Source organism: Eleutherodactylus coqui, chromosome 9, assembly GCF_035609145.1.
Source record: "Eleutherodactylus coqui strain aEleCoq1 chromosome 9, aEleCoq1.hap1, whole genome shotgun sequence".
Lineage (NCBI taxonomy): Eukaryota > Metazoa > Chordata > Amphibia > Anura > Eleutherodactylidae > Eleutherodactylus > Eleutherodactylus coqui.
This window is the reverse complement of record NC_089845.1, coordinates 14,847,619-14,870,978: the sequence shown is the minus strand read 5'-3', so window position 1 is coordinate 14,870,978 and position 23,360 is coordinate 14,847,619. Positions and strand designations below refer to the sequence as shown.

General features: G+C 41.5%; 1 protein-coding gene across 4 annotated transcripts in view; it reads left to right on the top strand.

The window, feature by feature from the left end:
* Window positions 1-23,360, top strand: part of COL15A1 (collagen type XV alpha 1 chain) — a 638,286-nt gene that overhangs the window by 539,551 nt on the left and 75,375 nt on the right. The window contains exons 31-33 of one of the 4 annotated variants that reach the window (XM_066579143.1): window positions 337-420; window positions 6,736-6,880; window positions 22,729-22,793. In XM_066579143.1, the coding sequence (XP_066435240.1) occupies window positions 337-420; window positions 6,736-6,880; window positions 22,729-22,793 (294 nt within the window). Of the gene's footprint in view, window positions 1-336; window positions 421-1,735; window positions 2,144-3,571; window positions 3,672-3,714; window positions 5,124-6,735; window positions 6,881-22,728; window positions 22,794-23,360 lie in introns of those variants that run through there. The other 3 variants (XM_066579144.1, XM_066579146.1, XM_066579147.1) reach the window with 3 other exon arrangements.

Below are 23,360 nucleotides of genomic sequence, written 5' to 3'. Positions count from 1 at the left end.
GCTGGGGGAGAAGGAGAAGGAGGAGGAGGGCTGGTGGTGCAGAGTGGGGGCTAATCCTCCTAACCCAGGCTTTAGACTGTACACGCTCCAGCGCCTGTCTACTGAGTAGGGGGACTCTTCTGCCTCTATACCCCCACCGCTGGCAGCCTGGAATGTTGATCAGCAGTGCCCCCGCTCACCTCACCTCCACTTTTGCTATTTTTAATATATTTTGTAGTACTTGTGATAAGTCAACAAATACCCTACTGTCAATCTCGTAAATATGGGCCAGTCTGATGTTTTTGTATTGGCCCACAACTGGCTTAATGCATCATAAACTGTTCTTTTTATTACTAGGGAGAAAAAGGAGAAAAAGGTCATTCCAGCGGTGGATATATCATGCATGCACCCCCAGGACCACCTGGCAGACCAGGAGAAAGGGTAAGATTTTTTTTCTCTGTCAGACATTAAGGCTAGGGGCCCTTGTAACCAAAGATCAGTCTGTGGGACAGCATAAATTCAATGGAGTCACAGTGCAGTTGCGTGGGCTGAGCAGAGGCGAGCCGCTGCAGAGGAGACCATGGGGGTGCTCAAGATGGTTCTCACGGGTGGCACTGTGATCTCTCCCCAACAATAGCTGCAAAGGGCTCAGCTAGGTCATGCACAGTGCAAATAGAACAGGCAGATGTAAGGGATGGTAATTAGTCTTAACGGTGTTGTCACGTGACGCCAGTACCTCTTTTCCAGTAGACGGTTGCTCTTTGTGAAATAAATGAGTTCACAAACAAAAAGAGTTTTCAAAACCTGATGTACACCGTTTTCTTTACTCACTAAATCCAGCTTTGTTTTTTTTAAGAACACAACAAAGTGTCTTCAGTCCAAATTATGTGATTGGACAAACCGTGGGGATATACTCCTGACATGGTTGTTTTCACACAATTCCTGCCTTTCGTTGCTCGTTGGCTACTCTTCCTAGCTGGTCCTGCTATGAGCTGTTACTCTGATCTGCAGTCCCTCTAGAAGGAAATATCTCACCGAGAGACAGGTCAACGGCTCTGCGTAGACAGAAGCAAAAGAGAGCTTCAGCCTCTCACTGGCGCGTCGTCCTACACCAACTACATCTCTGCACACTCTACTTTCTTCTCCACTCTAGACTCTTCCTCCCCACTACTGCTAACTTCCAGCAAGACCACACACAACCAACAAGTTAGTTAGCACTGACCTGACACAACACAGCATGTTAGCACTTATATACACCTACCATAAAGACACCCCAACTCTGGACCACTGCACAATCACAGGAAAAAAAAATAATCAACCAAGGCTGGATTTATTTTATGACCTCAAGATTTCAGTCGCAGCAATCTGAGCATCCTATGATTCACATTGCTACTGCTTAGAGCTCAATGGCAGTGTAGTGTTGTAGTGCTACACAGCAGTCTTTTATCACACGACCCTGTCGCGGTCGAAGTTGCCTTGTTGTCCTAGCCTCATGCTCTGTTCACTAGGCCGTATATTTATTGCCACAGGCCGAACTAGATCACAACCTGAGAACAGAAAGACCATTTTGACACTAATGTACTAAGATCAGATGCAACCTCTGGCCAAAATTATGGAATTGCCACACCTAGAAGATGTTCATCTAGCTTTTTTTTTTTACTTTGTAGCAAGTGCACAAATATCACACAAAACAAAGTTAGTTGAACCCCTTAACGATCAGCCTATTTTAAGCCCTAACGACCAAATCATTTTTCAGTTTTTCTTCATCGTCGCATTCCAAGAGCAATAACTTTTTATATAGCTGCATGAGGGCTTGCACACGTAAAAAAGAAGAAAATATGCTCAGCAACACGCTCCACACGGGACCCGCTTCAATCCCGGCTTGATCTTCCTGTCCAGAGGCAGCCTGACCGCACAGTCCACTACGGTAATCCACCACAGATACTTTCAAAAACCAAAAGTGCTGCTTGTGTGTGAAGATCTTTGTGAAGCCTTTATTCTTCAGTGTCCATAGAGAGGACGCATTTCGGTCCACAATAGACTTTGGTCACCTTGGTCATGAGGGCTTGTTTTTTACAGGAAAGGTTTTATTTTTCACTGGCGTCATTTTACAATGTTTAAAATGTGGTATAAATAACATAACATTATTCTCTCACACAATGAAAAAAATACCACATTTCTACAGTTTCTTTTTATATCTAATTACTTTTGCACAATAAATATACTTTAAACAAATAAATCAATTTGCTTTCTTGACACCGTATTCCAAGAGCCATAACAGTTTTATTTTTCCTAAAGTGCAGCTCTTTTGGGGGATTTTTTTCAGGATGAGCTGTAGTTTTGATTGATAACATTCTTGCAAACATATGATATTTTGATAACTTTCTAGACTTTTTTTTCTTGAGGCGAGTTTAAAGGGGCTTTTCCACAAACATACTATTGATGTCCTATCCTCAGGGTAGTTGATTGGCCATGGCCCACTGCTCAATACCCCCAGCCAATCAGCTGATCAGGTGTCCACTGACAGCACTGGTATACACTGGGGTAGGAGTGGAAGCTGCTCTCCGACACTAGTGTAGTGGCTGGTGCTTGTAACTGCAGGCACAGCTCTAATTAATTTCAATGAAACCCCAGCTTGCAGTTACAAGTGTCGGCCACTACACAGAGGTCGGAGCAGCGGTTTACACTCAAACCCCAGTGTCTACTGGCACTGTCAGCGGTTGTCCCGAGTAGCAGATAGGTCATCAATAGTATTTTTGTGAAAACCCCTTTAACTGCAAGTTTGTTTTTACAACGTTCACACTGTAGCATAAATGACAAGTTAGTTTAATTTAGAGAGTCAGCACAACTAAATTAATTCCAAATTCATTAATTTTTTTAATAGAAACTGTGAGGCATGTTCATTAATGGTGCTGCGCGATTTAGGCTTAAGTTGTGGCTTTTGGTGCAAATCAGTTTAGCCAAATTGACTATTGATTTGCACCAAAAAGAACAGATGCTACACCTCTTACTCTATTTTACAAACGATATAGAAAAGGGGGTGAAGTTTGAGTGGAGTGAGGTTTCTAGAGACGATTATAACCATATTAGAGACCATACTTTTTTAAAAATTTCAAAATTTGTCACAGTGTCACCTCAATAGATGGAGTTTATAAAGTGATGTCACATGTCTCAACATTGTGTGATCTTTGATAAATTTGTCACAATTTTTTTACACAATTACACTTCTTATTTTAGTTCCACTAGGGGACTTAAACTTCCCTTGGAATGATCCTATAATACACTGCAATACTTCATTGTTTCAGTATATTATGTCAGCATATTTAGACCCTGGCTCTGCCATGTCACTTCATTGGCGGCTAACTATTGTGTCACAGGGAGCTGATATTGTATAGGAGTCTGTCTGTAAACAACCTAGATGCTGCAGTCGGTATTGAGAGCTAAATCTTTTCTGTGATACTGGCCATTAGCTGAGGAGCCTGGTATAACTATACAAGGGTGTCAAAAATTATCTACATTCCAGTTATATTAAAACTTCTGTTGGCCACACTGTCTTATTAACGCTTTCCCTTGTTGGTCGCCATCTTTCCAGCCACTGCTGTGCAGGTTTGAGCGTATTGCATCTGTTGATTTGAGATTACGGTGCAAGAAAGAAAAGCTGTCCTACTTGTGATTTGCATGAAAGAAGAGCATCGGGTAGTGATTTGTTTTTTTGAATTCTGACTTTGCATCTAGTGGCAATATTTATCGAAGACTTTGTGCATAGTACAGAGAAAGTGTTTTGCCACAAAGAAATGTATAGAGACGTTCAAGGAAAATCGCACAAGTGCCAGTCATGAAGAAGGAGCCGGATGCCCATCCACATCCACGACTGATGACAACATTGGGCAACAACAATCCCCACTGGTCGTTACACTGAGACGCTCACTGAAGACGCAGACAATGCTGTCCAAGGGTGCATTGTTGTTGCATGCTCATACTGTCAGCACTCTCCAAAAACTTAGTTTTGAGGTGTTTAAGCATCCTCCATAGTGTCCTGATCTGGCCCCATCACCTGTTTAGCCTCTTGAAAGAAGCCCTAAGAGAACAAAGATTTTTATGAAGAGGTGAAAACAGCAGTGTATTTGTGGCTCGCAGCGCAGTCTGAAACATTTTTAATGAGAGAATGCGAACGCTTGTGAACCAATGGACCAAGTATATAGAAAAACATGAAGATGATGTAAACAAATGTATTGGGCTTTTCTAAAATTATACAGCCAGAATGCAGATAATCTCTTGACTCTGCCTCATAAATCAGTCCATATAAAGAGTACCATAGGGATATGTTATGGGACTGCCCACACATCAGGGACTACTGGACAGAGGTGATAACATTTTTATCGAAACTTTTGCTCTCTCCATACAAAGTCACTCTGTATCCTAAAATAGCAATCTTTGGTTTGGTAGATGAGGAACAATGGCTTCATCACATGCAAATCTTTTTGAGAGAGGTGTTTTTTGGGCTCAGAAAGTAGTTGCCCTGAAATGGATGGCTGACGTGTCTCCATCCGTATTGGGATGCAAAAGCCTGGTCAATACTGTGTTGCCATATGAAAAGGTCATTATTCGCTATCCGAAGATGGGAAAATGTTCTATTGTTATTATAATGCACTATGAGATACATGCAACAGAAAAGGGAAGTTGTAAATGATATGAAGAAACAAGTAAGAACTGTGTAATTGAGTTTATTGCCATAGTACGAACAATGGTACAATATGGAATGTATTTGTATGCCCAATTTCATTATGGTTCAAAAGTATTTTATTGCCCGCAATGGGAGATACAGTACAGCAACAATACAGTTTACATATCTGTCAGGGACGAGTCACTGTCACGTCGCCTGACGATTTTGGCTTTTCCCTGATATCCCGTGCGGAATTTTAAGAAACAAATAATACAAGTGTAACATAACAATTCAAGGTATAACATTTGCATTCCCTGAGTCTTAAACACTGAACAACTCTTTTCTTTGCGGGAGAATTTGCCCAATTTCATTAGGTGATCAATAAAACAAAATAAAAAAAAAGAGTAACATAATTTGAATGCGTTCCTGAGGCCAAGTGTCATTTTAGAGTTAGTACAGAAAAGTCCAGCGGTACAGTATTTGTTAAAGGATACAAGTAGAGATGAGCGAGCATACTCGTCCGAGCTTGATGCTCGTTCGAGTATTAGGGTGCTCGAGATGCTCGTTACTCGAGACGAGCACCACGCGGTACTCGTCTCGATTAAACGAGCACTGACCATTGAATTCAATGGAGCCGGCAATACAGCCGGCTCTATTGAAAGCAATGGGCTGCCGGCGTGCGCGGGATGAATTGTCGGGAAGAGCTTAAATATATAAGCCCTTTCCTACAATTCATCTAGAAATGTGTAAAAATAAAAAATATATATATACTCACCTGGTCCCGGCAGAACGATGTTAGCCCATTGAATTCAATGGAGCCGGCAATACAGCTGACTCCATTGAAAGCAATGGGCTGCCGGCGATCGCGGGATGAATTGCCGGGAAGGGGTTAAATATATAAGCCCTTCCCTGCAATTCATCCAGAAATGTGTAAAAATAAAAAATATATATATACTTACCTGGTCCCGGCAGACGGAGTTCAGCGCGGCAGGCTGCAGTTCTCCTGAACTGCTCTAAACAGCTGTGAGTAGTATTCAGCAGCCGGGGATTTAAAATCCCCGCCTGCTGAATGAGATGCCTCTGATTGGTCACAGCCTGACCAATCAGAGGCATCCCTCACTCACACCCACTCATGAATTCATGAATGGGTGAGTGAGGGCTGCCTCTGATTGGCTCAGGGGCAGCTCTAAGCTGTCCATGCACTGAGCCAATCAGAGGCAGCCCTCACTCACCCATTCATGAATTCATGAATGGGTGTGAGTGAGGGATGCCTCTGATTGGTCAGGCTGTGACCAATCAGAGGCATCTCATTCAGCAGGCGGGAATTTTAAATCCCCGGCTGCTGAATACTACTCACAGCTGTTCAGAGCAGTTCAGGAGAACTGCAGCCTGCCGCGCTGAACTCCGTCTGCCAGGACCAGGTAAGTATATATATATTTTTTATTTTTACACATTTCTGGATGAATTGTAGGGAAGGGCTTATATATTTAAGCCCTTCCCGACAATTCATCCCGCGTACGCCGGCAACCCATTGCTTTCAATAGAGCCGGCTGTATTGCCGGCTCCATTGAATTCAATGGGCTAACATCGTTCTTCTCTGCCACAGCTGTTACAGCTGTGGCAGAGGAGAACGATCTTTACGCTGACAGTGGGGGGGGGGGGGGGTCTCACTCTTGCCGCTATTGTGGCTTAATAGTGGGACCTGGGAACTTGAGATGCAGCCCAAAATGTAGCTCCTCGCCTGCCCTATTCGTTTCTGTGTCGTTTCCATCACTTTCTTGTGTTTTGCAGATTTTCACAAATGAAAACCTTAGCGAGCATCGGCGATATACAAAAATGCTCGAGTCACCCATTGACTTCAATGGGGTTCGTTACTCGAAACGAACTCTCGAGCATCACTGAAAGTTCGACTTGAGTAACGAGCACCCGAGCATTTTGGTGCTCGCTCATCTCTAGATACAAGTTATTGGTGCTGTGATTATATACCTGTGCAGGATTCAATTTTCACATAAGGTTTCTAGTTATATTTATTTGAACCAATTTGTATGTTGTGACTTTTATTACATTGTACATAATACCACTTATTTCTTTAGGGTCCAAAAGGAGATACTGTTATTGGTCCACCAGGTCCACCTGGAGTGCCGGGACTTCCAGGGCCTCCTGGGTATGGTGTAATGGGTCCACCTGGAAATTTAGGTCCTCCTGGACCACCAGGGCCACCATCCATTTTTGGTTCAGGTTGGTAACATACAGTATAATTTATGTTGATTTGAAATATTAGTTGTATGTTTTGTTTTTATAGAAGTGTTTTTAGGTTGGGTTCATACGAGGCAGAATTGCCGCATGCATTCTTAAGCCTGTGACTAAGCAGGAAAATGGATAAGCTGTGAGGAAACTGACATGCGGTGCGTAATTTAAATCTGCGACATGTCAATTGTATCGCATTTCCGCTCCGGGCTCTTTTCTCTCTATAGGGAGAGATTTCCACAGTGGGTGCGGGTTTTGAAGCAGCCCCCTGCTACGCCAATCTCACTGAATTTCAGTGCGGTCCTGCTGTGGACATTTCACAGGATTTCTGTCCCGTTGGAACCAAGCCTTATGCTAAAATTGTAGAGCAACATAATATTACTGGAATGTACAGCCTCTGTCAATGTTTCTAAACAGTACAAAATACTGTCTAAAAGTGGACTTAAGTAAAATCCAGGCGAACAAAACCAAAATGTTCACATATGCCAGTGGACCAAATAATTACAGGAGATTTAATGAATCTATCATTTTAGTTAAGATGTCAAATCAAGTAGGTGCCTATTCACACAATATTTAGGTTACAATTACACTTTCTTCAAAGGCTCATGATGGGAAAATAGTGCAGCCTGCCTGCAAGTATGTAGGGATGGCAGCCTTGTCAGACTGGGCCAATGTCATCAGATGCCCTGGCAGACCTTAGGGCTCTCACAGGAGCATATTCTACCACGTATTACATGCGAGCGTTCTGCGGGCGTAATAAGCGGTGACAAACTTTACATTACTTTAAATTGTGCCTAACACACAGCACATGAAACGCATGCACAAAAAGAAAATAGCATGCACCATCTTGACATGTATTATGCGTGCATGCACACTGAGATAGTGTATGGGGATTTGTTGGCACGCAGCAGTGTGCAATGCATGGCATATTACTGTGTACTCCTCGTGCAGGAGATAAGTTCATGGGTGTCAGAGCCTTTATGGTGCTAAGGAGGCACTTCTGCATGCTACTTGACAGTAAAGTAATGCTCCATCAGGGAAGAGAAGCACTGTGTGGCAAAATGGGTGGCATATTCTTTTCCCTGGGACTGTATTGTGCAAAATCCCTTGGCAGGATGCAGGTCTTTGACCTACTGGGAAATAATTAGAGGGTTAATGCTACCGTATGGCGTGAGTTATGGTGTCATAAGTAAGGCAAGGCGTTGCATAGGCATTTATTAGAATGATGGAATGTGTTAACTATTAAAAATAAAGATAAAATGTATTTATGGTGCTGTATAAGGAACCAGTATACTAGGCTCAGAGAATTAAGCCAGTAAGGGTTTGTACCAGCAATCATACATGTTGCAATTACTCCATCTCCGCCTGTTGTTACTGGCAAGCACAATTTCTCTTGTATGTGGATTTCTGCATCACTAAATCATATTTTGCTGCTATGGAGACAAAATTTGGTACAAACCTGCAAAAGTATCTATGATACCAAGAAAAGCCCAGACTTGTTTCCTAGTTAAAGGCCTAGTCCAAGTTTCTATGGCCTCTACCTTATGAATAAATTGTCTGAGCCACAGCACAGCCAATTCATAAATCCCGCCTCCACAACATGATGGCTCTGATTGTTCAAGAGCTGCTCAGCCAATTAATGCAGCGCTCGAATGAACCAATCACAGACATCTCATTGGTTCATTGAGCGTTGCATTGATTGGCTGAGCAGACCTCAAACAACTAATCAGAGCCACTGCTTCCAGGAGGCAGGATTTATGAATCCCGTAACCAGGAAGTGATCTTGTAAGGTTGGCTGAAGACTGCAGGAACTACATCAGAGCTCTGGAGAGCAGCAGGAGGTAATGTATTCCTTTTTTTATGTAATGCAGCTAGAGCTTATTTTCAGGGTAGGGCTAATATTTCAAGCCTCCCTGAAAATCCAGAAAAATCAAGATAGGACTTATTTTCGGGGAAACCTGGTGGTAATGGGGAATATAATCGGGAAAGCATAGAAAAAAATTATAAATATTATATTGAAACCCTATATATGAGTATCACAGCGCCATGCCAGATCCAAAATAACGCCTGTTCCATATTATAATGATAAATGCAAGAATTATGCAATATTTCAACAGTTGATATGGCATTATAATGGAACTAGACATGTGAGTTTCCCAACACTACATCTCACCAAGGATACAATATCTATTATAATAGTAAAGCAAAGAATAGAGAAGGTAAAAAGAGACCCAGCTGTTAATTTCTCAATATTGGATTATGCCAAGGATGTTGTGTGTTCCATATATATTGTAATGGCAGAACTATTATATAAACCATCCAAAAACATCATGAGATAATCATGATATAAAGAGTTCCCACACACCAGACATGTTATCACATCATTGCCAGTCCAGTGTTAAAGATTCCAACATTACATCATTAATCTCTTCATAAACAGTTCAAATTTGTCCCTTCATTCTATCCAGATGACTATGATGTCATCTATAAGCGGCCCAAAAAAGTGATCTTCTGTTCTTATATTGAAATTCCTGTAATGATTTACCGAACACTTGTGTGTCCTCCCACCGGCCAAGGAGCAAATTCGTGTACGTGGAGGCCACCAGTCTTCCCATCGTCATGCCCCTGAGCTAGTGGCTGACCTGTATATCAAATAAAAAATAATTGTGGGTCAAGACGAACTCTAGGAGTGTCAACACAAACTCATTGTGTAGTTTGAAATATATGCTCCTAGATTTATATGGAATCAAGCTGTAAAGGGCCTCAATGTCAATATAGCACAACAAGGTGTGTTCATCCACAGTTATGTCATCCAGTTTTGACATTAAATCTGTAGTACCCCTAATGTAAGATGGCATTGACAAATATATCCTCAGATTCTGCTTTAAACTTTCTATTCCAGACACTATTGGATGACATTTGAGAAGATTAAGACCATTATGGACCTTTGGAAGGCCATATAAGGTAGCCACTCATGGAAACAATGGAAACCGAAAATAAATCCCTCCTTATCTATTAATTCAAGTGTGCGGGCTTCATGTAAAGTCAATGCCAACGCCTGCTTGTCCCTAAGGATTTTAAGACACATATCTCAATTTTGTTCTTGATCCATTGTCACTAAGTTCACTTCTTATATCTGCTTTTTTCTAATTTATGAAGGGCCCTTAGTTTTTTTTTAGTAAGATTGGATGTGCAAGAGCTACCGATAATTTATCTTGTTCCCCACTCACCAGCTTTACAAACCAAGTAATGTATCTTTATAAACCAAGCAATGTATTTGGCATTACCCAGTCTCTCAATCAACTTATCCACACTTGGCATGTGGAAAGCATCGAACTTGGGGATTTAGTTTTGTTTTCTAAAGTCATTATAAAATCTCCAAGTTGAGGAATACATAAGAATCAAAACAATTGGGTTTGAGCACTCACGTGTTAACTCCTCAATCATTTCTAGCTCAAACATGTGCAACATGCAACAAGCAGGTAGTGGCCTGCACTCTCTGAGCGGTTTCTAAGAGGTGGCTGAGGAGCCATGTCACGATGACGATGAGTGCAGTGCACTCTATTAATCTTGCGAACAGATGAAGGTGAACAGGATATGGACGACTAATAGAATTTGGTAAATGTGACACCAGTGCCTGGTTTAAAAGTTCTTGGTAGCGAAATAAGACTAACACACGTATGTAAGTAAACTGCAGGCACACCATTTACTTTTTGGAGCGTGGCAGTCTGCAGGAATATTAAAACAGTAAAACTTGCATATACACAGTTTAACACTTGATACATGGATGAACAAGACCTGAGGAGGCAGCATCTGAGCTCTGGTAAGCCTATAGAGAACTGACAATGACTGAAACAAACAAAACCACTATCATCAGTAACTCGTATCAATAGTAATTTGCCATTCCTGACACGTGAGCTATAATTCCTGAGTACTCACTCAGTTTGTCCTAAGGAGATTCTTTGCTGTCTAAAGCTTATGTCGGCTGTTTGGTTGAAATCAGAGTTGGAAGGCTGGCTTGAAAGGACGTCAGGTTGGACAGGAACCATCTTCTCTCTCAGCATAGCTTAGCCTACACACTGTTTCTGAAGGTGTCATTAAATGTCTCCAGTTACGGGGCAGAGGAGAAGCCAGTGGCTTCACATAGCTTCAAAGCAATTCTTCCCCCTCCCTCCTCTCTCGCTTATTCCCCACTGACTGAACTGCCTTGTTCCACCTACCCACACTTTTATAATAAACAACTATGCCACAGAGCTGGGAAGACAGGAATCTCAACCCCCATCCTTTGGGGCTCATGTCAGCTTGGCTGCCTCCTCTTTCGACTCTTGGATCTTATTTCACCCTGGCTACGATTAGCTCTGCTCCTTGACCAATCATGCTCTATGACATCATCCCAGGTTCTTCATTCATTATTTTACTGTGAAATTTCTAAGTTACATTAACTATTTAGTTCCCTATCCTGACTCCATCTTTTTATTAAACAAAATCTAGCAGAACTACTGCTAAATGAGCTGTAGTAGGAACAGTTGCTCTTGACTTGCAATTCAGTGTTTTTATACTGTAGTGCCAGTCCAGGTCATTACACACATGCTTAACTTTAGTAGAGACTGCTTCTCTACGCACTTCTGGTATCCTGTATGGCTTGAGATTTACCTTCACCCCAGGGTCAGTTACTATATCATGCTTTATGACATTGGTGCAACCCAACAGGTAAGAAAACTTCCTTTTACTTCTCTGTAGGAACTCTTTGGCCTCTTGTTGTTGGCGTACTGGGTTTATATCAAATTTTAGTTGGCTTAGCTTACAACAAAATTGCACCATTTTTAAATCACAATTTTTGAGACATTGTGTCACATTTAAGTTATGCCCTCTTTTCTATGAAACAACACCCTTTTATCAGACTTAGTTTAAAAAAAAAACTGTCCAAAAGTGTTTTAAACATAATAAATGTGGTGCAAAGCATGTTTGACAGTTTAGAAAACCTGCATTTTCAATAGTAAATAAATCCCAGTGTGTTCCAACTATTTCACATCGCGGACTATATGGTTGAGAAATACGGGGTGTCCTAAAAAAAATCTATACACACTTTAAGTGATTATAAAGTCAGTGTTTATTATCATGAGTTCATTCGTTCATACATACAGAAATGACTATTATGATAGAATGCGTCATCGGGTCCAACTCCCTGCTCAGTGCAGGATTTACTAAATCATCCCAGACAGATATATGTCCAGCCTTTATTTGAACACTTCGAAGTAGAACTCACCACCTCCCGTGGTAACCTTTTCCACTTATTGATCACCCTCACTGTCAAGAAGTTTTATCTAATATCTAATTTGTGTCTCCTCCCTTTCAGTTTCATCCCATTGCTTCTAGTCTTTCCTTGTGCAAATAAGAATAGGGCTGATCCCTCTGCACTGTGACAGCCCTTCAGATATTTGTAGACCACTATTAAGTCTCTCCTCAGCCTTCTTTTTTGCAAGCTAAACATTCCCAGATCCTTTAACAGTTATTCATAGGACAGGATTTGCAGACCACTCACCATCTTGGTAACTGTTCTCTGAACTTGCCCCAGTGTGTTTATGTCTTATTAAAAGTGGGGTGCCCAGAACTGCACACAATATTCAAGATGAGGTCTGACTAAGGAAGAGTAGAGGGAGATAATTACCTCACGTGATCTAGACTCTATGGTTCTCTTAGTACAATTCTCCCAGAATTGTGTTTGCCTTTTTGGCTGCTGCATCACATTGTTGACTCATGTTCAGTGTATGATCTATTAGTATACCCAAATCTTTTTCACATATGCTGCTTCTTAGCCCAATTCCTCACATTCTGTATGTGCTCTTTTCATTTTTCTTGCCCAGATGTAGGAATTTGCATTCCTACTAGAGATGAGCGAGTATACTTACTAAGGCACTACTCGCTCGAGTAATGTGCCTTAGCCGAGTATTTCCCCGCTCGTCTCCCCTGCTCCCCGCCGCAACTCACCTGTCAGCCGCGGCGGCCCCCGAATCTTTGGGGACGGGCGGGGAGATACTCAGCTAAGGCACATTACTCAAGGGAGTAGTGCCTTAGCAAGTATACTCGCTCATCTCTAATTCCTACTTGTTAAATACCATTCTGTTAGTCTCTGCCTACTGTTCAATTTTTTCTAGATCTTTTTGAATTCTCTCTCTCTTCCCCAGTGTTAACTATCCCTCCTAGCTTTGTGTCGTCGGCAAATTTGATCAGTTTCCCATCAATTCCCTCCTCCAGATCATTTATAAAAATGTTGAACAACACTGGACCTCGGACAGAGCCTTGTGGTACCCCACTTGCTACATTCTTCCACTTGGATGTACAGCCATTTATGACCACTCTTTGAGTACGATCACTAAGCCAGTTGTGAATTCACCTAACAGTTGCCTTGTCAATCCCATATTTGGTGATTTTTTTCAGTAAGTATAGTATGAGATACTTTATCTTGACCTTAGTAAAGTATTTGACAAACTATATCCACCGCATTTCCCTGATCAACCCAGTCGGTGATTCTGTCATAGAAGGAAATTAGATTAGTCTGGCATGACTTGTTTGTTACAAACCCATGCTGGCTTTGGTTAATTACCTCATTTTTATCCAAGTACTTGCATACATGCTGTTTAATAATTTGTTCAAAGATCTTTCCTGGCATAGAAGTCAGGCTCACAGGCCTGTAGTTTCCTGGATCCACCGTGTTCCCTTTTTTGAAGATGGGGACAACATTTGCCCTTTTCCAATCTTCTGCGACTTCTCCTGTTCTCCAGGAATTTTCAAAGATTATGGCGAGTGGCTCAGCAATTACCTCTGCTGCTTCCTTTAGTATCCTAGGATGTAATTCATCTGGAATTCGAGACTTGAATTCATTTAAGTTAGCTAAGTGTTCCCTCACCATCTCTCTGCTGATAGTCTGCATTCTTTTATCCCCCAATAGCACAGGGAAGATCAGTTGATGTTGCATCTACTTTCTGAGAGAAAACAGATACAAAATAGAAATTTAAAAGTTCAGCCTTCTCAACATCATTGTTAACCAATTCACCATTTTCATCTTGCAAGCATCCAATAGCATCTTTGACTTTTCTTTTGCTTTTGACATACCCCCAAAATCCTTTTTTATTGCTTGTGGCCTCTGTTGCAAGCCTCAATTCATTATCAGCTTTAGCTTTTCTGACACGTGCCTACAGTTTCTGCAGACCACATTATATTCTTCTTTGGATATTTCCCCTTCTTTCCATTTGATAAAACATATGTTTCTTTGTTTTTAACATGTGTGCAAGTTCTGTGTTCATCCATCCTTGTCTCACTAAATGCTTCCCATTCTTCCTTCTTTTAGGGATTGTTAATGATTGTGCTTGGAGAATCTTATTTTGCAATATTTCCCAACCTTCTTGGACATTTCTGTCCTTAAGAACATCCAGCCATTGGATTATTCCTATCCTCTTTCTGCTATCACTGACTCCTTAAAATGCAACTTTTAATAAAGAGATATATTTAAATTCTAAACAAATACGGCTTATGGACATAGGCAACATGAATAATAATCTCAACTGGCATGCACTCAGGATGATTATTGGATAAAAGTTGATGGACACAACACTATCTCATAGAGAGAGTGTGGAAGGAAACGACACAAAATACCTGTGTTTCCTGACCATTTAGTGCATGCCTGTCCGCCACTTGAAGACAAATGGGCCTGTCCCTACGGGGCAGAAGTGAGGACAAATTTGTGGATAAATATAAGTGTATAAGCACGACCAAAACAATGAGAGGTCTAGTGCGGATGATTCAAAACAAAAGTAGAGCCATACGTCTGGAACCAATATAGCCAGGCGTAGGTTCTGAATAATTCACCAAACAGGCCCCTCTCCATTGAGATAACACAGCAGCCATTCATTACTGAACGGCCGCTGTGTAAACTGAACCATGAGAGATGAGCTTCATAAACGATGCACGATTATCTCACTGCTCATCCTTCAGTTTAAACTGCGGCCATTCAGCAGTGAACGTCTGCTGTGTTATCTGAGTGGAGGGGGAGCAAGAGGAGAGAAATCTCCTGCACTGCCCCTCCCCCTGCTGGCCGCACCGTGAGTGAGCCAGTTCTGCTAGTTCTCGTGCAGGAGCACGGGAGAGAGGAAACACGGGGACCAGTTTCAGGCATCGTTTGCCCGACATTCGTCCTGTAAACCTCACTGTAACTCCTGGTTAATTAACATGATGTTCCACCATAATATGCAGATTCTAAGGTCCCCAGTAGTAATTGTGACTGTTAATTGAACTATTTTAAATAATTGTAGCCTTATTACGCCAAACAATCTTTTTTGAAAACTATACATCCTATGCTCATCTTGCCAAGTGCCACTCGCAAAGCTGCCTTCTCTCCAGTGTGGATCGTCTTCATTGAGAGCATAGACTGTTCATAGTTTCATTCATTCTTGCTCTTTGGAGCTTGTTGATGTACGCAATCTTCCAGAATGTCTCTTGTGGATATTCTAAACAGTTCCATCTACTTCAAACTCATCTGTAAATCGAGTAATAGTATGTCATGTAGGTGGATAACACTTTAGGTTAAATCTCCTTTGTTCAAAGCTTAGTCTGGATTCACCTATTATTTCTAATTGGTTAAGCATGAAAACAAGTGAAAATTAGGTTGGGGACATAAATCAAAACTGTTGCAAAGGAAAACTAGTGTAGTTGCCGATAACAACCAATCCAGTCTCTGCTTTCATTTTCAAAATGTCAAAAGAAAACTTGTCATACAATACTGAAATGGCTCCAAAGTAAAAAAACTTCCTTTTATTGACAAAAAAATAGGAGAAAACTAAGCATTTAAACTGTGGAATTAGGGTTTTTGTCAGGCAAGACGCTTTGGATGTGGGTTTAAACATGTCAAGCTTTCTTTTTCCTGTAAAGTAACAGATGCCTACTGCTATTCCCAAATCGTCAACCTGCCCATTCCCTGTAAAATGACAAGTGTCTTGCTCATCCACATGATATGTCATGACAATCATGACATGTCTTATTCATTTTCCAATGCTTTTACGATCCCCTTTTCTTTTACATCTAATATGTATGACCCTGGAGGTCCCTTCCAACGCTATCATTCTATGTATTATCCATTTTTCCATGACAGACTCCTCCCTTTTCCCTTTGTACCTCACTCTGGTTCAGCTTGATCTTGCATAGATGTCTGTGTATGACACTAGCGAGAATGAAATCAAAGAAAATAGCGTGTGCAAGATGTTGATGTTTAACACCAATGGGGTATCTTCTTAGCCAGAAGGTAAATTTAAGCAGCAGGTCTGTTTTTGTTTATTTTTTAATCCGTCCAGGATCTACCCTCTACTGTTGAGAATAATCCTATTACTAGGGAGATTCTGGACAGATTAAAAATGAATAAAAAAATTAAAAGTCCAGACATGTTGCTTCAGTTTATCTTCTGGCCAACAAGGGTGTTATACAATCAACATACTGCACATTGGTCTATTGTCCTTTCCTTGTGTTTCTTGATGCAAGCAATTCTGTTATTCTTGTTCTTCAGTAATCTTATTTTTACAGTTTTTTTTAAGCTCCCCTTGGGGGACCACAATTAGCGATGCTTTGATCACTACTGCAGTGTGACGTAATGCTGTACAATTGCAGTTATTGCCCGCAAGTGTCAGCTGTAATATTGTAATCTCTCTTCATACATACCCCAACGCTGCAGGATGTAAATGTACCGTATATACCGGCGTATAAGACGACTTTTGAACCCCGAAAAATCTGCTCTGAAGTCGGGGGTCGTCTTATACGCCGGTAATACAAAAAAAAAAGTGTCAAAAAAAAAATCATTACTCACCTCCTGTTCTGTCGCGCTCCGGCAGGCTGTCGCTCCCTCCTGGTCCCCGGCAGAGCATTGCTTTCTGAATGCGGGGCTTGAAATCCCGGCCTCCAGAAAGCTAATACACACGCCGTCAGCCAGTTACAGCCATTCAATGACATAATTGAATGGCTGTGATTGGGTGAAGGTGCACGTGTGTTAGCAATCACACCCATTCAATGATGTCATTGAATAGTGTGATTGGCTGAAGCCACGTGTGTTTTAGCCAATGACAGCCATTCAATGATGTCATTGAATGGCTGTAACTGGCTGATGGCGTGTGTATTAGCTTTCTGGAGGCGGGGATTTCAAGCCCCGCATTCAGAAAGCAATGCTCTGCCGGGGACCAGGAGGGAGCGACAGCCTGCAGCTGCGCCGCAGAACGCTGGGGGAGGTGAGTAATGATTTTTTTTTTCTCCACTGTATTACCGGCGTATAAGGTGAAAGTTGGGGGGTCGTCTTATACGCCCCGTCGCCTTATACGCCGGTATATACGGTATGTCCTGGAACGGGAAGAGGTTAATCTGCAGGGTGCTCAGCATGGGGGAAAAAAAATTAAAACGTGGCAAAAATAGCTTATTTAACCTATCCCACCATGCAAAAATGGAATAGAAAGTGATCAAAATGCTGCACAGATCAACAAATGGTACTAATAAAAAGTACAACTCATCCCACAAAACAAAAACCCTTACACAGCTCTGTTGATTAAAAAAATTAAAATGCTAGGGGTCTTTGAATGCAGTGATAAAATATATATATATTTTTTTTTGTTTTGCTTTGTTTTTAAACTGTGAAAAAGTAAACTATTATTACAATTTGGTATTGGCATAATCGTACCGGCCTGTAGAATTACTTTACTGTATTATTTATATTGCTTAGAGAATGCAGTGAAAAATAAAAATAAAAAAACATGCCAGAATTACAGATTTTGTCAATCTTGCCACTAGAAAAAATGGTATAAAAAGTGATCAAAATTTTGCATGTTCCTAAAAATCAGATAAATGATGACTGGAGTTCATCCTGCAAAAAACACGGCCTTCTAGGGCTCTGGCAATGGGGAAAATAACATTACTACGGCTGTGGCGACAGAAAAGCAAACCTTTAAGAAAAAAAAATGCTTTAAATGTACAAAAATAGCAAAACATTAAAAAAAACTGTATAAACTTGGTATCGCCGGATTCGTGTGACTCAGAATGTTATCACATTATTTATTCTGCACACTAAATGCCGTAAAAATGAATACCAAAAGACAAATTGCAGAATTTCTTTTTTTCCCCCAATCTCCCTACAAATATTTTTTACAAAAGTTATGCAATACATTATATATACCCAAAAATGATGCCATTAAAAAGTACAACTTGTTCCAGAAAAAACAAGCCCTCATACGGCCGTGTCAGTGGAAAAATGAAAATGTTATGGCTCTTGGAACGCGACTGCAAAATTAGTTGAAATTAAATGATTGGCCTATTTAAGAAACCTGCCCTGGTGGGTACGACAGGGTGGTAAGAAACACGCCACTGAAGGGGTTGAAGGGAAATATCCCAATTGCCTCCAGCTTCCCTCCAACTGACTCAGAGACACCACTTGCCTTTATAACGCTAGACACTCCACCATCTCTGCAAGAACTTTCTCCCCATCAGAGCCAAGACGTGCCAGACACCAACACAAACCATCCAATGAGAGGGGGAAGGTGGCTATCCACACCCTGCCCCCCCCCCCTCTGAGAGACCTGCACAGAAATAGAACATGCTGCGATTGTTTTCCGCATGTGTTTTTACACGGACAAATCACGGCTGTGTGCACAGGATTGCATTATCTAATGCAATCCTATGCAAGCGGGCACAGGCAGAAAGTCTATGGGAAATCCCGATGTGGAATTTCCGTTCATGTGCAGGAGGCCTTAAGCCAGAATATGTTTTAGTTTTTTAGATTCTTCAAAGTATAGTCCCAACAATGTCACCAGTGAAACATCCCTGCACTATTACACCTCCTCCAGGCTTTATTAGTGGGAAACACACATGCACGGCACGAGCGGCCCCATTCACCAGGGAGAAGACCGGACTGCGCAAGCGCGTCTAATCGGGCGATTAGACGCTGAAATTAGACGGCACCATGGAGACGAGGACGCTAGCAATGGAACAGGTAAGTGAATAACTTCTGTATGGCTCATAATTAATGCACGATGTACATTACAAAGTGCATTAATATGGCCATACAGAAGTGCTTAACACCACTTGATTTCACAGAACAACCCCTTTAAGTTTAAAAGCGTAACCTTAGAAGCAGGAACTACCACTACCATATTACAAAAACACAGCACATTCTGCAGAGGAGGATACACAGATAAAAACACAAATATACAAAATGCGCAACAAACAATGCAGCAAATTCCGTACAGCTTGTTAACCATCTGCAGAAATGCAACAGAAATTCTAAAACGCCTTGCGTGAAGGTGCCCTTAAACTAGATCTGCTATACTGAAGATGCAGCCATGTTTGGAATCTGATTGCTCCTCCTAGTCTATCAGGGAAGGTTTAAGCTAGTTTGATATATCGTACACTAGTTGCCAAGATTCTGCACAGTACAGTCAGTGGAGGGGTCACTGTTGCTTCCGTGTCCATGTCACATTTTGAAATTCTGGTATTCATGCTTTTTAAAAAAACACATTACTTGTTTAACTAGCTAAAAACATTTTTTTCTGGCAACATAGCTATATGAGGGCTTGTTTTTTGTGGTAAAGTTGTACTTTCCGTAGTACATATTGTATTGGAAGACTTTAAAACATTTCTAAGTGGGGAAAAATGGACAAAACCTTTTTTGTTTTTCGGTGTTTAAACATGTAAAACTTTTTATTCAATTTTTTCCTGGAGACAGGATGACAAAAAATAGGGCAATGCCAGCATTGCATTTTTTTTTTACAGCGTTCACAATGTTGCATTAATATTTTATTAAATTGGACCTTTTTATACACAGTGATACCAATTTTTACATTTTTTTTTAATGTGGTGACCAGGCAGGTTTTTTTTGTAAACATATAATTTTTTACTACTTGTAATAGACTAGCAGACAGGAAGGGGTTAAATAACCAAGGGGAATATAACGTATGACTATATAAAATGTGTGTGTAATCTAATATAAATAAGCCTACATGCTTTTTTCTCACTACAATTTGACTACTTTCCTTTAACTTTGGTGGCTGATTTTAATGTGATTAGATGAGGCACGTGCTCACCAGCGCTGGGAAATCATTAAACTTAAGTTTAATAGCTTCAGTAAGCAGTCCGGTGAGTGTAAAGTTACAATGCAAAGTCTATGGCAGCGCTGCTGTGTCAGCGCCGAGAGCGAGAGCGTGTGTTGCATTACTAAGCAACTGTGATAAGAAGTCATTGCTGGCAAACAGTGAAATAGTAATCAGTGCATGGGGGAGGGAGAGACACAGAGGACAGAAGGCAAAGAGTGCAGCTGAATGTGAGGGGAGAAGAGACAGTCAGCAGAGAGACACAAAGAGACAGAAACAGTCAGCAGAGAGACACAAAGAAAGACAGAGAGACAGTCAACAGAGAGAGACAGAGACAGTCAGCAGAGAGACACAAAGAAACACAGAGAGACAGAGCCAGTCAGCAGAGAGACACAAAAAAAGACAGAGCCAGTCAGCAGAGAGACACTAAGGCCGCTTGCAGACGGCCGGGTCGGATCCCGCAGCGAGAATTCTCATAGCGGGACCCGAGCCCCTGCAGAGACCAGCGCAGCACTCACATGCTCCCGCGGCTCTGGCTCTTTGATGTGCCGGCTGCCAGGAAGCCGGCGCATGCGCAGACCGAAGCGGCAGCCCGGGTGCGAGACCCGCAGAAAAATATAGCATGCCGCGATTTGTTTTCTGCGTGTGATTTCGCGCAGACAAATCACGGCCATCTAATACAAACCTACGGCAGCTTCCACAGGTAGAAATTCTGTGGGAAATCCCGCCGCGGAATTTCCGCCCGTATGCAGGGGGCCATAGGAAGACAGCGAGATAGACAGGCAGCGAGACAGAGAGACACAGCCAGACAGACAGTGAGCCAGACAGAGAGAGATAGAAATGAGAGCGGTAGAGAGACACACCAGCTGCACACAATCATGTTTAAATTGCGTAATCTGCGATCGTCTCCCGTGCGGACGATCCGCGGCGTTCTGCACCAATTCTAGCCCATGCAGCATCCACATGTCCATTCACACGAGTGAACAGCGACCATGATTTTCCACTTGCAGAGGAAAAATCTCACAAATGGAAAAAATGATTACAACCGTCACTCCAATCTTTTTATATTCGCGTAGCGAACATCACGTCAATCGAGTAATATATAATATATGCACACACATTTTATATGTATGACTTTACGTCTTTTCTTACATCTGTTTCTACAGCTCTGCTATAGTCTGCTTGGGGTGAGTGAAGGGGGACTTGAGGAACATTTTTATTGGGTGATTATGACCTGAATTATCCCTGGAAACAGCAAATTCGGGCGATAATCATCCTGTTTGACCACCAATAGGGCACTGAGCGAGACATCACTCCCTTGACGGCCCCTGTAAACAGGCAGTTGTTCAACTATGGAGGAATGCCTGTTTATTGTGAATGGAAGTAGGTGAGCTGGAACTTTCCCGGCTGATCAGCCTCCATTCACAGAACGACTGTTGCTTCTGTGTAGTCTGGTGGGAAGCTGTTTACGACCGTCATCCCGTGTAAAGGTGCCTTTAGCCATTATTAACATATTACCTGCTATGTAGATGAGGCTGGACTGATGCAGGAGGAGCAGATGGGGAAGAGCAAGGGAGCTGCTAAGACCCTCCAAAGAAGCAAGCTCGGGCAGATTGCCAACGGCCATATACATGCAGATAGAATCTAAATAGCCCCATGACTGTCATGAAGGGGTTAACAGATCCCATTTCCTAGCAGAATATTCCACTGTGGGGTTGTCATTTTGCGGATCTTCACATGCACATTGTGCTTTATTTGTTGTGGAAGATTGACTGCAGATTTAATTCTTCTTAATGTAATGAGTGAAATCCTTCGGGTAAATCTGCACCAAATCCGCAACAAAAATCATGTGAGGATTTCACTGTGGACTTTTTGGGCACTTTGTGTGTTGGAGTATGTTCCCACGGTATGGAAATGCAGCAGAATTTTTGCAGCAGAAAATTATGCAACATTTCCACATCCAAAACAGACTTGAAAACAGCTGCGTGTCTGTAGCTGATCTCAGAGGTGCCATCACTAGCGCAACGCTCACTACAGAGGGGAGGAAGAGCTTTGTATCTTAAGAAACCAGCTGCAGACATTGCTGTGGATGCAGAATGTGCTTCTGTGGAAGCTCCGCAGCACTTCCTGTGGGAACGCACCCTTATAAAACTAACCATTTCTGCTCAAATTATTATTCTCTGGTTCTCAGGATGTCAACCACATTAACATTTTAAACCTTTTTTGGCGTATTGTCTCCTTTCTCGTTTTAGTTAATGCATGTTGTGTTCCTGGTACTTGTATAGCTTGAAGGCCTGGGCATAGTCTTAGTGCTTATTGTTCCCTTTCTCATGGGTGGAATACTTCCGAATTCCGCAGCTAAATCTGCTGCTGCAGATTTCCACTCCAATTACACGAAATATTCTGCCCATGGGAAGAGACACTACCACTTCCTTTTTATTTACTGAAATATTATCAAATAGCAATTTCATTCCTAAGTAATTCTAAAGTTATTATTCTTATTAAATTGTATAAACCTATTAGGCATCTATTTACCAAATTTTCTAAACATTTTTTGCAATGAATAACTTTATTTGAGGTCATCTACATTCTAGATGCCGAGCTGATATCAGCATTGTCCAACTTTGTGTATAGAATCTCGTGTAATATATCAAAAATTTATTTTATAGATGTACGTAGTCCATCTGTCTCATACATTTTATAAATATTTAATGAGTTCTATTGTTTTAGCAATTGCCATTCCAGGACCACCAGGACCACCGGGTGAACCAGGAATCCCAGGATCAAGACATTTGGTATGTTCACTGCCATGTATATTTTATGGCATTCTACATAGTCTTATTAAAATACTCGCTTACCCGTCGCGCGTTGCTGCGAAGACAGACAGACATACATTCATTCGTTTTTATATATCTAAACTAGCTGATATACCCGGCTTCGCCCGAGTTAATTTGGTACTGGTGTTTATCTGGTGTTCACACGGAAATCTTATGAAGTCGTGGTTACTTTAGAGATACTGGAAAAACATATGTTCACCATTTTGCGTGGTTCTGTGTTACCCAGGAAACACCACGGGAGGTAACCATGCGACGTTTCCTTTATATAAAATGACATCAGGAAGTGAGAGAATTAGATTCCATACGTAAAATTTGGACGCCAATTCTTTTGCGCTAGAATTGAATATTCGAGTTAGGACCAATTAGCTTTTCCTATTTATGACATAATCAATGCTCGTGCCAAATTTCACGTTTCTATGACATTGGAAAGTGAGAAAAATACATTCCGTACGTAAAATTTGGACACTAATTCTTTTGCGCATAGAATTGAATAATCGAGTTGGGACCCATTAGCTTTTCCTATTT